Source organism: Triturus cristatus, chromosome 1_1, assembly GCF_964204655.1.
Source record: "Triturus cristatus chromosome 1_1, aTriCri1.1, whole genome shotgun sequence".
NCBI classification, from domain to species: Eukaryota; Metazoa; Chordata; class Amphibia; order Caudata; family Salamandridae; genus Triturus; species Triturus cristatus.
Window position 1 is genome coordinate 957752262 of NC_140579.1, and position 14715 is coordinate 957766976.

The following is a 14715-nucleotide window of genomic DNA, read 5'->3' on the forward strand; positions in this document are numbered from 1 at the left end:
AAAGACCAAATGAAAGAGAACATCAGTTTTGTAAGGAGGCAATCAGCTTCAAAGTCATCATCCTCGATGCATCCGTAGTCCTTATTATCCTCAGCCTAGGCTTGTGACCCAAAGCCAAAAAATGTCCTCCAAATGGACAAATCTTTGGGCGAGAGGTTTGTGGACCCATCCTGAAAAGACTTTGCATTGCATTCACCAGCACGGAGTGGGCCAAAGGACAGAAGACTAATTAGGTGATGGGGGTTCGTCCAACAACACGGAAGAATTCAGCATCGCCAAATGAGATGCTGAACAGTCTGGGAATGGCACCTCTTCCTTTCAATAGTATCTTTTGTGGGATGAGCTCTTAGTAGAATGTTCCCCAGAAGGTGATTCACCTTAGGGGAGGGAGTCCACCTGAAAATCACCCTGCATTTGTCAATAGGCTAACCTAAAAACAACTTGGCCTTTCACTCTTTGATAAGCTTTGGGAGCATGGGCTTGTACGTATTGCAGGCCATGGTAAAGTGTCCTAATGCCAGACACAAGTCGTTGTAAGTATCCAAAAGGGATATCTTCTTGCTTCGTTGTCCACAAAACTTGAAGCCCTAGTCCCTTTAAGGAGATATTTGACTGAGTCACTTTAAAAAGCTTAGAATTTCGTCATACCGAGAGAGAGCTTTGAACCACATCAATGAGGTGAAAAAAAAAACTGATACAGGTGTCTCATATACTCCAGTGAAGTGCCATCCACATAGGCTGTCTTCATTGATGGAGTTGCAACACTGGATAGCCATTTGAAGCCTGCAAGGAGAATTCATAAGGTGAGGAATCTGTGGGACGATGTACCCATCAGAATGTGTGGGTTTGAAGTCATTAGGGAAGGTGTCACATAGTTCATATGAAAGGTACATGGATTGTCACAGACTATATCCTTTCAAGTAAATCAATATCTTGAAATGCTGTTTTTGCAGATGATATTCTGATCGTTGGGAAAGTGTTTTTTATTTGCATTTCAAGCTGTAGCTGTATTTCAGTTGGTGTTGGCAACTGTGTTTGTCAGGCAGGATGTAGGAGGTGCACAATTCCCCTTCTATGGTACGAGTAAGAGTAGTTGCTAAGGCTAATGATAGAGGGAACAATATGTTGTTGCAATTTTTCAAAGAGATGGGAAGATATCTGTGAGACGTTGGCCTGGTATATGCTGTCCACTAGTTATAGTGGGCACCTTGCACCAGTCCAAACAAACCCTTATTGATGATAGGTTAAAGACAACCTTTACTGAAAGCTATCCTAGTGGTAACTATGGAGAGCAGCCTTCAGGCTAAGTCTTGAAGGAATGTAAAGCAGCTTGTTTTACCAGTCTATAATCTCTTGAATGGCTAAATGAAAGGCAACCACATAAAATATATGTATTTATTTCTAAACACCCTAATAGTCTCTTTATGAGGCTAGAGGTCCAAACACATAAGTTACACTTCAAATATTACAGTAAAATAGCACAGATACACGTTAGGCCCTAGGGGCGAGCCAAACCATATACTAAAATAGTGGTATAAGAACCACGACTTAACTAGACACAAGGCCTAGAACCTGTAGAATCGCTGGGACCCCAAGGAACCACCCAAGGTAGTGACACAGGGGACCCACGGGGGCCGTGTGCAGTGTGAGAACACAGCCGTGAGCTCCCGTTAGCTTCTACGGGGAAAGTTGCGGTTAGATTTTTAAAGATTAGGGACACTTAGAGATGAGCTAGGACCAAACCCTTTTGGACTTAGGAAGTTCAAGGGTCAACACCCATGGGAGCACCGGAGTACTCGAGTTACTTCACCCCGGGAAGCCGGGTGCATAGGTGTCAAATGGTGTCGGGTCGCGTCGTCGTTTTCAATGGGAGCCAGCGAAGATGGGAAGTGTCCGAAGAGATCCAAGCCTGGATCGAGGATGAGAAGAACCTGAAAGCAGAGGGCACGTCTGGGTCACAAGCCAGTGAGCAGGGGCACGATAGGCGAAGGCCCACGGATGTCGGGTGATTTCAGGTGAAGAAGGTGAAGCTTGAGTCTTCAGCCACGAGGACCAGGAGGCGTCTGGGACAACCAGGAGCTGGATTCGAACTGTCCCACGAAGGATGTCGAGTGCTGCAGCGTCGGTGCCCGGATTGGACACAACAAGTCTTGGCAACAGCAATCCACGCAGAAAGGAGAAAGATGCTTTGGTGCAGACCAGCAAGGTCTGAGGGACTCACCACGCGGTGGGGAGTCAGGGCACGTCTGGAGCTGCCATGGAAGCCCAAAGAAAATCAAAGTTGTCTTCACAGGGACCCACCAGTCGACGGACCACGGATCGCGAAGGAGCCTCGAGCTGAAATGCAAGAAGCGGGCTCATGGAACACTCGTGGAGTGTAGGCCCACAATCTTCGGTGCAGATGGTGCTCGGGGCGTGGGCTACAAGTAACCCAAAGCACGACTTCGAGAGATGACGGGAAGTCAATGCACTTGCAAATGTGCACGGTGACCAGGAGTTCCGGTTCCACGTTACTCACGAGGGCTGCGGGTCTCAGCTTTGCTGGGGACTCGGGTCGGCTTCTGAGAAGTCTGGAAATCCTCTTCCTGGGCTGCAAATACTTCGGAGTCCGGCAGGAGCTTCGGAGATACCGACCGGCAAAATGATTCGTTGGTGCCTGCCAAGCAGGGGAGTCACTTCTTGACCCCAAGGGAGATTTCTTCAGTCCTCTAGTCTTGAGTAGAGCGCCGAAGTTCCAGGATTAAGCTACAGAGTTTCATCCAGGGATATCTATATTCCTGTTGCCAGGGGTTCCTTACTTATACCTAAGGAAGGGGTTGGACTAACTCTAGGGACCCACCTATGGGAGAGTTTGGAAAGAGGGGTGGCTACACCCATTTCCTTTGTCCAGTTTCGTGCCAGAGCAGGGGCTTGAAGCCCCTGAACCGGTTTGAGCTGGACTATGCACAGGGACACCAAATGTGCCCCCAGTGCAGGACTTCAAAGCACTCGGAGAGTGCTCCCACCCATTCCCAATACACATCAGCCTGTCTGGGAGGTGGTTACACCTCCCTGTGACAGGAAACCTATTGTCCAGGCCTCCCCTGCCGGAGTTTCGGTCAGCAGCAGGAGGCCAGACCCGTGTCTGTGGCTGCAGAATCAATTTTGTGATGCCAGAGCTCTGTTAAGTTGGTACCGGGTATACCGGTACTGTCATGTCTCTCCCTCTAGAAGGGTGGGATCATATTCCCACATCAGGAATTGGTGTGGGGGTATGATTCCAAGGTGTTTGACACCAAACACAACATGTTTCCGTGCAGCCAGTCCAAAGTTAGCATTAATCGTTTTAGTTATAATGCACTTAAGAGTATATGGTCAGGCTGCACTACTGACAACCCCAGGGAAGAGATTCCGAAGGCTGCAGCGGGGCTCAGCTAATGCTAGGCACCCTCTCACATATAACCAAGCACCCTGCCTTTAGGATGGATAAGGCCTGCCAGAGGGGTGACTGATAGGTTTCTATGTGCAGTGTTAGGTGAGGTATAGTGAACCTATACCTCAGTAAGGGGTGCATGCACCACGTTACCCAGGCTGCAGTAGCAGACCCGTGGTGTCATTTTGGAGGGCTTTCCAGGGGTGGCACAATACATGCTTCAGCCCCAGGTAGGCCTCTGGGGTACATATGGCCTGGGTACATAGTATACCATATACTAGGGACTCACAAGGGTATCCCAGAATCCAATCTGGAGTGTACCTAAAGTACATTGAATTAATTTAGAGAGGAAGCAGCTAGGCTGGGGTCCTGAATAGCAGGGCCACAGCCAGACTAAAGTCGAAAAACAGTGAAACACCAGCAAAAAGCGGGGGTGACCATAAGAGGCAGATCCTACTCTCCTACAGTATCTGTAGGTCTCAGTGGTCTATCCTCTTGCTGATCTTGGTTATGAGTAAGGGTAAATCCCAGCATTTGCATCTGTTGGTAGAAGGTGAGCCAATGAGAGGAAATGGGTGAGAGAGTGGATGGTGACTGCTCCCCTAAAAGAGTATGACTGGGAGTTAAGGGACTGTACGCAGGACAAACAGAGAAGGCTATGTCGTCTCCAACAGTGGGTTTACTGTTCATTGTATGCATTGAAGATGGTGTCTAAAGTGGGACCAGTTGAATTTGTAGTCTGTCCTACAAACAGCTGCTTTAAAGTCCAATTGGCCTCATGCAATCAAAATAATTCACAAACTAAAAATTCATATATACATACAGCTGTGAGGCAATAAGTAAGTCCATTTCAGCCATTACACTTGAGAACTGTGACTGACAGCAGAGAACATAATTGGTAGGGTGATGTGGTTGTATGTCAGAAATATTGTCTGGCATAAATATTGAATCCTAATCACTGCTTACTAAAATACAGTTCAACTGGATGAAGCTTTTCTATTATTCACTGTAATTGGATGATATTTTTGGAAATTATATTTTGATCACAATGTTTATGTCAGACAATATTTAGCCAACAAAATTTGAATATGATAGCAGATGGTTGGCCAGTATTACTTAGCAAAAGTTTTTACTTTCCATTTATTATCTTTTTTGTTACCCTTGTGTGTTTAAACTATGTCTACAGGTTACAGTGATTTAAAGCCAACAGTAACATTATGGGTTTTATTTTCTTGTGATGTGCATTAAAGTTAAACAGGGTTTTTACACTTGTTCCAAGTACATCTATTATAAAGAACCCGTAATGTTCTATAAAAATTATATGCAAGTTATTTCTTTTTTGATTTAAAATGTTTATTGCACGCTTGTGACCACTGTGTTTAGGCAGCATCATTTCTTTTTTTCTTCATTTTATTTTTGTCTCAAATTTTTTGATTAAAAACAAAATAACCTTCAACTGAACAAGTCAGACCTTTTGGCTTTGCCAATGCTGGTTTTATCTGCACTCCATTGAAAAGGCTGCCTGCTGGTTCGTCACTATATAAATACATGTGTTTGATAACCTCTAAAATTGCAGAGTGTAAAAGAGATGACTGCAAGTTCATGTCTGTGTGGTAACAGAGTTCACAATAGATTTATATGGGTCCTCTAAACAAAAGAGAGAGAAAAAAAAGGAATACCAGCAACTAAATATTAAACTCACCATTTGCTCATTTCATGCAGGGCCCGGCTACGGCAGGTGAAAAGGTATTCCCCCAGCAACTTGAGTTGCTCACGACTCCTAGCAATACGTGACATTTCTTCTACGTGAACGTACAGACTTTCATTTACAGACCTTACGTTAATCAATGGTTCATTACGAATCTGGTTCAAGAATTTCAGAGCTGGTCTGCAAACCTCAAAAACAAGAAACAGTAACTCTTTAATGTTTTGGAAAACACTGGAAATGCATACAATCAAAGAAAGAAGATGTACCAAGCACATATGTGGTTCTGTTTTCTATACGTGCGTAGATACAAATAACTAACACACACACACACACATATATATATATATATATATATATATATATATATATATATATATATATATATTTTATCTACTGGCGGTCGCAAGTAGATAGTTATAGTTAGGACCCATTTTCCATAGGAAATCCACAACATTCTATTCCCAATAAGTCTGGCGCCGGTTGACAAATCCTCGCGAAATTTTCCAAACTTTTGGCCAGCTCCGCTCCGCTCCTACCCTGAAAGTTTCGTCAAGCGGGGGGCGAGAAAAAAGGGGGTCCCAAAACGCGTTTTCCCCATGCAATTTCCCATAGGATCTGTTGTCGCAGCTACAGCCCGAACCGCTGAACGAAATGACACCAAATTTGGCAAAGAGGTAGTCCTCAGAACAGACTCGTGCCTTTTGCATAAATGGTGTGAATCCGTTCAGTAGTTCCTGAGAAAATTAGAGTTAAAAGTACATAAATATCTATGGCCGGGTAGGATCCGCGGACCCTACCCGCACCGTACGCGCACCCTCCCCGAACCGAGCGTGCACCCTCCCGATCGTGCGCTGAAAGCTAATTGGCTGTCGAGTATCTCTCTACATTCGAAACCAGGAACTGTTGGCGGCCATTTTCTGCCTCGGTAGAAGCGAGGATGGAGAAGCAAGGGGAATAAGTGTGTAAAACATATAAAGGGGGCAGAGAGGAAATACTCTGACCCTCTAGTGGTGCTTAGGGGGTCCCAGAAGGACCCCCTGGGGCCCCCCCCCTTTTTTTTTTTAAACAGCAAAATGCGCGCACGGTGCGTGCATCCGATCGCGTTGGGTGCGCGGATCCATGGAATTTTCTTTTTTTTTTTTAAAGACAAGAAATCATTGGTTGTATGACTACTTTGTACACTGAAAGGTAGGGTGTATATTTCTGTTTTTTAAAGATATGATTCTTATTGGTTAACAAAAACAGATTGTAAGGAACATTATATAGGATTAGCTGATATGTTGAAAAGTGAAGCACACTTCCTCCCTTGTTTAGCAACATTGTGTGCTGAACTTCTGACCTGTGTGCTCAGTGCAGAGTTCCATGACCTGTTTCTATGGTAACAGGCAGAAGGCAGATTGGGGGAAGGGTTATAATGTATTTCACTTGGAAAGGGTTGAAATGTTTAACCAATAGAAATGTGTGTTTGCTTTTGAGTTTATGTGTGAAGGATTGTGATTTGATGTTAACATGTATATGTGTGGAAAATGAAAGGGAAACATTTCCATTCTTTGTTTTTGCTGAGAGGTGCACAGTGCAGAGATTCTGTAAAAGAAAATATGGTGAGTGACTGATATACTTCTTAATCTACAAAAGAACTTGAAAGATGAGTTATTTAATTGTGAGGGGATGTATGTAGACTATTTTGATTTTAATCAGACTAATGTATTTCTCCTGCTAAAGTGTAGGGAGTACTTTTTTTTCTCTACAATCTTATTGACAGTGTGTGTGCATGTAGAAACCATTCTGTGATAAGCATTTGTGTTTTTCATGTGTTTGCAGACAGATAACTGTGCTGTTTTTATATTTTGGTAGAATTAGAAACCAGTCATTGTTTATGAATTTGTGAAATGAGTTAGGTTATGTTTCTATACTAAAATGTAGTACTTCTTCTAGATGAAGAAATGTGTTTTGGTATAGTGCAAGGGATAGTGTGGTTTGTCTAGAATCACACAGTGAGTATGTGTGCATTTGGGAACCACTGTGAGAGAAGCATTTGGTAACATTGTGTATTTGTTGACAGATAAATGTTTTAAAACCTGTCTTTTTGTCAAGTTTTAGTAGCATTAGAAGGCAGTATTTGCTTATGCTTCGATTAAATGAGTCAGGCTTTGACACAAAAGTGCAGTCCTGAAATATGTAGATTGTGTGCAGTTCCCTTACCACTTGCACTGTAGTGAATGAGTTTTGGTAAACTCCTAGGGATAGTGGTGCTTGTCTAAAAACACACTGAGTTGGTGTGTATTTGGGATCACTGTGAGAGAAGCATTTGGTAACATCATGTATTTGCTGACAGATAACTGTTTTAAAACCTGTCACGTTGTGAAGTTTTAGTAGTATTAGAATCCAGTCTTTGCTTATGCGTTGATTAAATGAGTCATGCTTTGACACTAATGTGCTGTACTTAAATATGTAGATTGTGTGCAGTACCATTAACTCTTCTAGACTAGTGAATGAGTTTTGGTAAACTCCTAGGATAGTGTTGCTTGTCTAAAATCACACTGTGTGTCTGTGTGCATTTGGGTAAGGATTGTGAGAGAAGCATTTGGTAACATCGTGTATTTGCTGACAGATAACTGTTTTAAAACCGGTCATGTTGTCAAGTTTTAGTAGCATTAGAAGCCAGTCTTTGCTTATGCTTTGATTAAATGAGTAAGGCTTTGACACAAAAGTGCAGTCCTGAAATATGTAGATTGTGTGCAGTTCCCTTACCACTTCCACAGTAGTGAATGAGTTTTGGTAAACTTCTAGGGATAGTGGTTGTTGTCTAGAATCACACAGTGAGTCTGTGTGCATTTGAGAACCACTGTGAGAGAAGCATTTGGTAACATTGTGTATTTTTTAGCAGATAACTCTTTTAAAACCTGTCATGTTGTCAAGTTTTAGTAGCATTAGAAGCTAGTCTTTGCTTATGCATTGATAAAATGAGTCAGGTTTTGACACTTAGGTGCAGTACCATGTACTATTCTCTTCACTGTGGCAGAACTGAAAATGTAAACGTTTTACCCAAGCACTGTCCTAGAAGTAGTCTGATGATTTAGTCAGTTTCTAAGTACCAAATAGACTGCTTCAAATGTCCATTCAGTATGCATGTAGTGTTCTAACATACTATACACTTGTCTTTTACACCTTCAATTCCCTAGTCAGTATCCATACACTTCCAGGAAACACCCTGTCACTCCCTTTGCAGTCCTCTAGTGACCCATTCAACACCATGTACTAATCCATTCAATGTGCCAAAACCCAAACACTTATAAATTCACCAAGACACTCTCTTTCCAGTACTCTAATCATTCAGTCACTGCCTAAGTATTCATGCACTGAGCCAGGCCTTAGCACATGGACTTCTTCAAACCCCTATCCACTATGCATGCAATCCTCTAACCACCTACACACTTGTCTTTCACACCATCAATTCCCCAGTAAGTATCCATACACTTCCAGGAAACACCCTGTCACTCCCCTTGCACTCCCCTAGTGACCTATTAAGCATCATGTACTAATCTATTCACTGCGCCAAAACCCAAACCCTAATAAATTCACCCAGGCACTCTCCTTGCAGTACTCTAATCATTCCGTCAGTGCCTAAGTATTCATGCACTGAGCCAGGCCTTAGCACATGGACTGCTTCAAACCCCTATCCACTATGTATGCAGTCTTCTAACCACTTAGACACTTGTCTTTCACACTTTCAATTTCCTAGTCAGTATCCATACAGTTCAGCAAACATCCTATCACTGCCTTTGCACTCCTCTAGTGACCCATTCAGTACCAAGTACTAATCCATTCCCTGTGCAAAAAGCCTACCACTTATAAATTCACCTAGGCACTCTCCTTGCTGTACTCTAATCATTCAGTCAGTACCCAAGTAGTCATGCAGTGAGCCAGGCCTTAGCACATGGATTGCTTTAAATGCCTATGCAGTATGGATGCAGTCCTCTAATCACCTACACAGTTGTGTTTCACTCCTTCAATTCCCTAGTTAGTATTCATACACTTCTAGCAAACACCCTGTCACTCACCCAGTGTGTCTCCTTATAGTACTGTAATCATTTAGTCAGTTAGCATGTAGTGTTTTAGTGAGGTAGGCTTTAGGGCATGAACTGCTTCAAAGTAGTATGCACTATGCATGTAGTGTTTTAACCATCGTCACACTTGTGGTTCAGGGCTATAGTTTCTTAGTCAGTATTTATATAAAATGTGTTTGTACAGTAATGGAATAGTATAAATGTGAAAGTTATTAATATACATTTATTTGTGATTCTTTTTTACAGATACAGAACAGGAGTGTTTCTCATCTGTTTGCACTCTTCTCGTGCAAAATCGTTTGGATGAAGGGTCCTTAGGTGTTTCATCATACTTGCTGTGCCGCACGAGTATTTTTTGTTAGGATCCCCTCGTAACAGAACTCTTTTGAAAATCTTGCGCGTGACAAAGGTGGCATTGGTCTTTGTTTGCCCCTCGAGAAAAGTAGAAAATTTCCACATCACTGAAGGAAAACGTTGTGGGCGTGGTGCATCCTCCAAAAATTCATCTTTAGATTCGGTGAATATTTTAAAGCGACATCATTTACAGTTTTTGTAAGTTAAAGTTAAAAAAAATTGTTAGCTGTGTGCATTTTATATATCTGCATATTGTTTTTTTTAAACAATCTTTGAGATTGTGTTCTTTTTGCCCGCTGTTAAGTGATGAGTACGATTGAAATCACTATTTTTAGTGAAATTTAATATATTCTGAGAACAGCAAAAAAGGCAAAAAAATTACTTTGTGGAAATTATGCTCTGTTGTAAAAAATGTATTATTACATGTTATACTTTTTTTTCCTTTTCTTTCACAGATCCAAATTTTAAAATAAGCAAGTTTTAAGAATTTAGATTGGAATGAAAATGTGAAAAAAATGTGTACCATTTTTTATTCCTATTACTGTGAAGGTACGTTTAACTAAGTCTCAATATGCTGAATGAGGAGGCTTGCATGAAGCTACAAAGTGAAAACACTCTGTTTATACCTATGTAGTTTTGAAATCTGACCATAATCAGATATCATGTGACCTGCAAAAACAGAGATTTGAGGGGTTCAAAATATTTCCTATTTTAGCTATTGAAGGACCGCAATTATTTCAATCATTCTTCTTTGAACATCTTAGCAGACAAAACTCTGTGCTTACCTTTTATCATTCGCAAGAAATTTTAAAAACGGAAATATGTCACTTTTTGTAACCTAGTTATTGTGTAAGATACTCTTTCATATTTACAAAGAGAGGAAAAGGCACTCTGTGCACTTTTTATACTCCATGTAAAAACAACCTCATCATGCAGACCACTTTGTTTTGAAAGGGTGTTCTATAGGTATTGTTGTGCATGATTGCACTGAATACTCATAGAACAAGACACATGTCTAGATTTATCAGAAATCATAAATCTCGATATGTGTGTGAAGGGTGCACCATTCTACAATTGGTGTAGGAAAGCACAACAAAGAGAATTGTTTTCATTTCTCCACATTTTTATATCTTCAATGAATGCTGAAATGTTCAGCATACATTGAAGGAGAAAAATGCATTTTCTCATTGTTTTTGTGCAGGAAGGTGTGTCTTCCTGCAGAAAAACTAACAGCACATGACACAGATATCCTTGCACTATGGTGCAAGGGTGCCTGTGTCACCACATGGCTGCAGTTTAAGCAGCCGTGCAGACAGAAGCATAGATTTGCAACATATTTATGTACATATGTTGCATCCCTGTGCTTCGGAAGTACTACAGCACACTGCAGTTAAAGAGGTTACTGTGTGATGCTGCAGCACTTCCTCATACTTCTGCACTTATACATTCACCATACGCTACTAATGCATTCATTCAGTCAATTACGTACTACACATACATTCATCTAAACTAACACTAACAAAGAAATTTAGTTCTTCTTTTAAACCAGGAAAGTTAGTTCTTACAAGAACTTTTTTTTCTCCTCTTTCTTCTTTTAGAATTGTTTTTTGGTTTTCTGAACAATTTGTAATTTTTTTTGGTTTTTCTGCAAAAAACAAAACAAAAAGCAAAACAGGAGAAACCAAACAATGAACTTCAGGGAACAATAAAAAATAAAAAAAACTAGCAAATGTGACTTTCTTGCCGGCGGCAGATCAGATCGATCGACTGCTCACCATAGCACAAAGTCTTATTGCACTTAGTGCAGAGCACTTTTAAATATTGAAATTGAGGACAGATGTCCAAGGTTTGGACTGATGAATGCACTCTTGATGTGCTCGGCTGCGATGAGGTGGATGGCGTAGGAGCAGGAGTGTTTCTCATCCGTTTGCACTCTTGTCGTGCAAGATTGTTTGGATGAAGGCTCCTCAGGTGCTTCATCATACTTGCCGTGCCGCACGAGTATTTCTTGTTAGGATCCCCTCGTGACAGCACTTTTTTGTAAAATCTTGCACGTGACCAAGGTGGCATTGGTCTTATTCTGCCCCTCGGGAAAAGTAAAACATTTCCATACCACTGAAGAAAAACGTTCTTTAGGTGGTGCCTCCACCAAAAATTCATCCTCAGAAGTATGAGGTGATGCAGGTGATGCCTGCTGCCCTGAAGCCATTTTAGGTTGAAAAAAGTTAGAGCTAAGTGTAAACTTAGTCTAAAAAATCTTCTTCTCTGCAAAGAGATGGTGCTCTAAAGAAGGTCAAAGAAGAATGATTGAAATGGGTGGGGTCTTTCAATAGTTAGAAGAGGAAGTATAATGAACCAATCAAAACTCTTTTTTTGCAGGTCACATGGGATCCACGCACCCTGCGCTTACGCAGCACGCACCCAGCGTGCATCCGCGAAATTGAATTAAAAAAAATTATAGGATTAGATGTAAAAATATATTAGTTTTAAGACTAGTTTAGAGTTTGTCTTCAATTAATATTCACATGAAATACATATATATATGTTTTTTTAAATGTTAAATATTTTGCGGGATCCGCGCACCTACCGCATCATAGACGCAGATGACGCATCGCGGAAGCGCGTAAACGGCGCGTTACGTACATCGAACGTGTCGCGTATACGCTGGGAGTCGCGTACCGGTCACATTGCGATCGCGCACTAAACACGTACCCAACGCATACCATGCACGGATGCTTTCGCGTAGGGATCAGGAACGGTGCGCTTAGGGTGCGCGGATCCAAAAACATTGAAAAAAATATATAAAATAAAGTTTTGCACATATATTTAAAAAAATATTTTTTCAAATATAAAAAAATATGTTTGAAAAACCCATTAAGTTCAAATAATTTTTAAAAGAATTAATTGAAAAAATAAGTTTAAAAAATGGTGATTAAAAAGCATTTTTTTAAAAATTTAATTCATGAAATTGACACACTGAATTTGAAAAATATACAAATCCAATCAAAACCATTGAACATGATATCTTTAGAGATAAGTTATAGATAGGAATTAGTATTTAAAAAACCTTTGAAATTCACTGAAAAAAACATAGGTTTCATGCACGTTATAGTTAGGAATTGGCATTTAAAAAACCTTTGAAATTCACTGAAAAAACCAAAGGTTTCAGGGGCGTTATAGTTAGGGATTGGCATTTAAAAAACCTTAGAAATTCACTGAAAAAAACCATAGGTTTCAGGGGTGTTATAGTTAGCTGGACATTTCCCTCGTACAAAACCCTAGAAATTCCCCTGTTATAGTTAGTTCAGCTAACTATAACTCGCACCCCCGCAATGCACTGCTGATGACGTCACATATTACATCACTCATGACATGGTCAGTGACATCACTGATGACATCACTGAGGACATCTCAAATGACATCACTGATGACATCACTGATAACGCCATCCATGTGATAAATTACTGCATCTTCCGACACCCAAATTTAACTGTTGATACACCAACTCAAAATTTCAGACGTCCATTCTCAAAACCATAGATACTCCATTACCAATAACTACATACCCACTTATTAACTCTTAGGTCTACATACACCCCCACTCATTCACCTGTACAGTCACTCATACTTACAGTCACTCCGTACAAGACTATCATATGCATTTATACACCTACATAGACACTCACACACCACCAATCATCCATAGAGGTACTCTCACACCTAGTCAGTCATGCAAATAATTAATTACACTCCCATTTACTCACCTATGCAGTTATACACAGTCAAGTTCACTTACTCATAAAAATAGTACCACATTCTTAGGCTCTTATACAATCATTGATACAAGCACACACTCATCCATACAGCCACTCTCACAATCACACACTCTCACATATACCCACTTATATACTCTTACACGCATATATACTGCCTTTCACATATGTAGTTAGTCACAAATGTACCACTGAGATATACATTCAATCCCTAACACACCCATACATACACTCACTCAACCATACAGTTCATCACAGATGCACTCTTAAAACCATGCACCCATAGAATCACTCACTCACACATCTATGCACAGAGTTACACAAAGCCTACACACACAAACACTCAGGCACCCATACAGATACTCAGACAACCAATCAATAACCCATATAGACACTCATATAGCTATTCACAAAACCATGCAGCCACTTATACACCAACACACAGACACATACAGACATTCACACATTTTAGTCACTAGTCTGTAGTAAGATACATTTAATGACTCACTTATAGAGTCAGTTACACACCTACAAAATCATCCATTCACACACTTGTACACCCACTCATTCTTCAACAGGCCTTTCCCTATATATAGTAAACATATTAAAACTTTACAGAAACACATACTCACTGTATGACGTCATCAGTGATGTCATTTGAGATGTCATCAGTGATGTCACTGACCATGTCATGAGTGATGTAATATGTGATGTCATCAGAAGTGCATTGCGGGGGCGCGAGTTATAGTTAGCTGAACTAACTATAACAGGGGAATTTCTAGGGTTTTGTACGAGGGGAATGTCCAGCTAACTATAACACCCCTGAAACCTATGGTTTTTTCAGTGAATTTCTAAGCTTTTTTAAATGCCAATTCCTAACTATAACGCCCCTGAAACCTTTGGTTTTTTCAGTGAATATATACATACATACATACATCTGTATATATATATCTATATCTATATCTACACACACACACACTTTTCCCACCAATTGATTCCGAATGCAGCGCGTAGCTCAGCCGGTGCATACACGCGAGGTGGAATTCAACCTCGAAATTGATTTACCACCAAGAAGAATCAGTCGCATTCCAGGGATTCCGTTGAGGCAATTTTAACATATCTGCCACCATCAACCAACGTGTTTCAATCCTCTCGGTTTTGATCAGGTGATCAAGACCGAGTGGGTCGGAACGCGTTGGTTGATGGTGGCAGATAAATAAAAATTGCCTCAACGGAATACCTGGAGTGCAACTGATTCTTCTTGGTTGTAAAAAAATGAATTAAAATATATTTGACAGTTTACCATGTAATATTGTCCAATATTGCCAATGAGGGGGTTCTGGTAAAATCAAACAACGTGCCATGGTCACAAAACTGTGTGTTTTCTTGCAGCTAACAATG

At 40.8% G+C, this 14715-nt stretch overlaps 1 protein-coding gene across 1 annotated transcript in view; it reads right to left on the minus strand.

Annotated features, from left to right (window-relative positions):
- PLEKHM1 (pleckstrin homology and RUN domain containing M1) overlaps positions 1–14715 on the minus strand; it is a 448316-nt gene that overhangs the window by 99137 nt on the left and 334464 nt on the right. The window contains exon 9 of the mRNA XM_085650998.1: positions 5115–5308. Coding sequence (XP_085507124.1) covers positions 5115–5308 — 194 coding nt within the window. The remainder of the gene's footprint in view (positions 1–5114; positions 5309–14715) is intronic.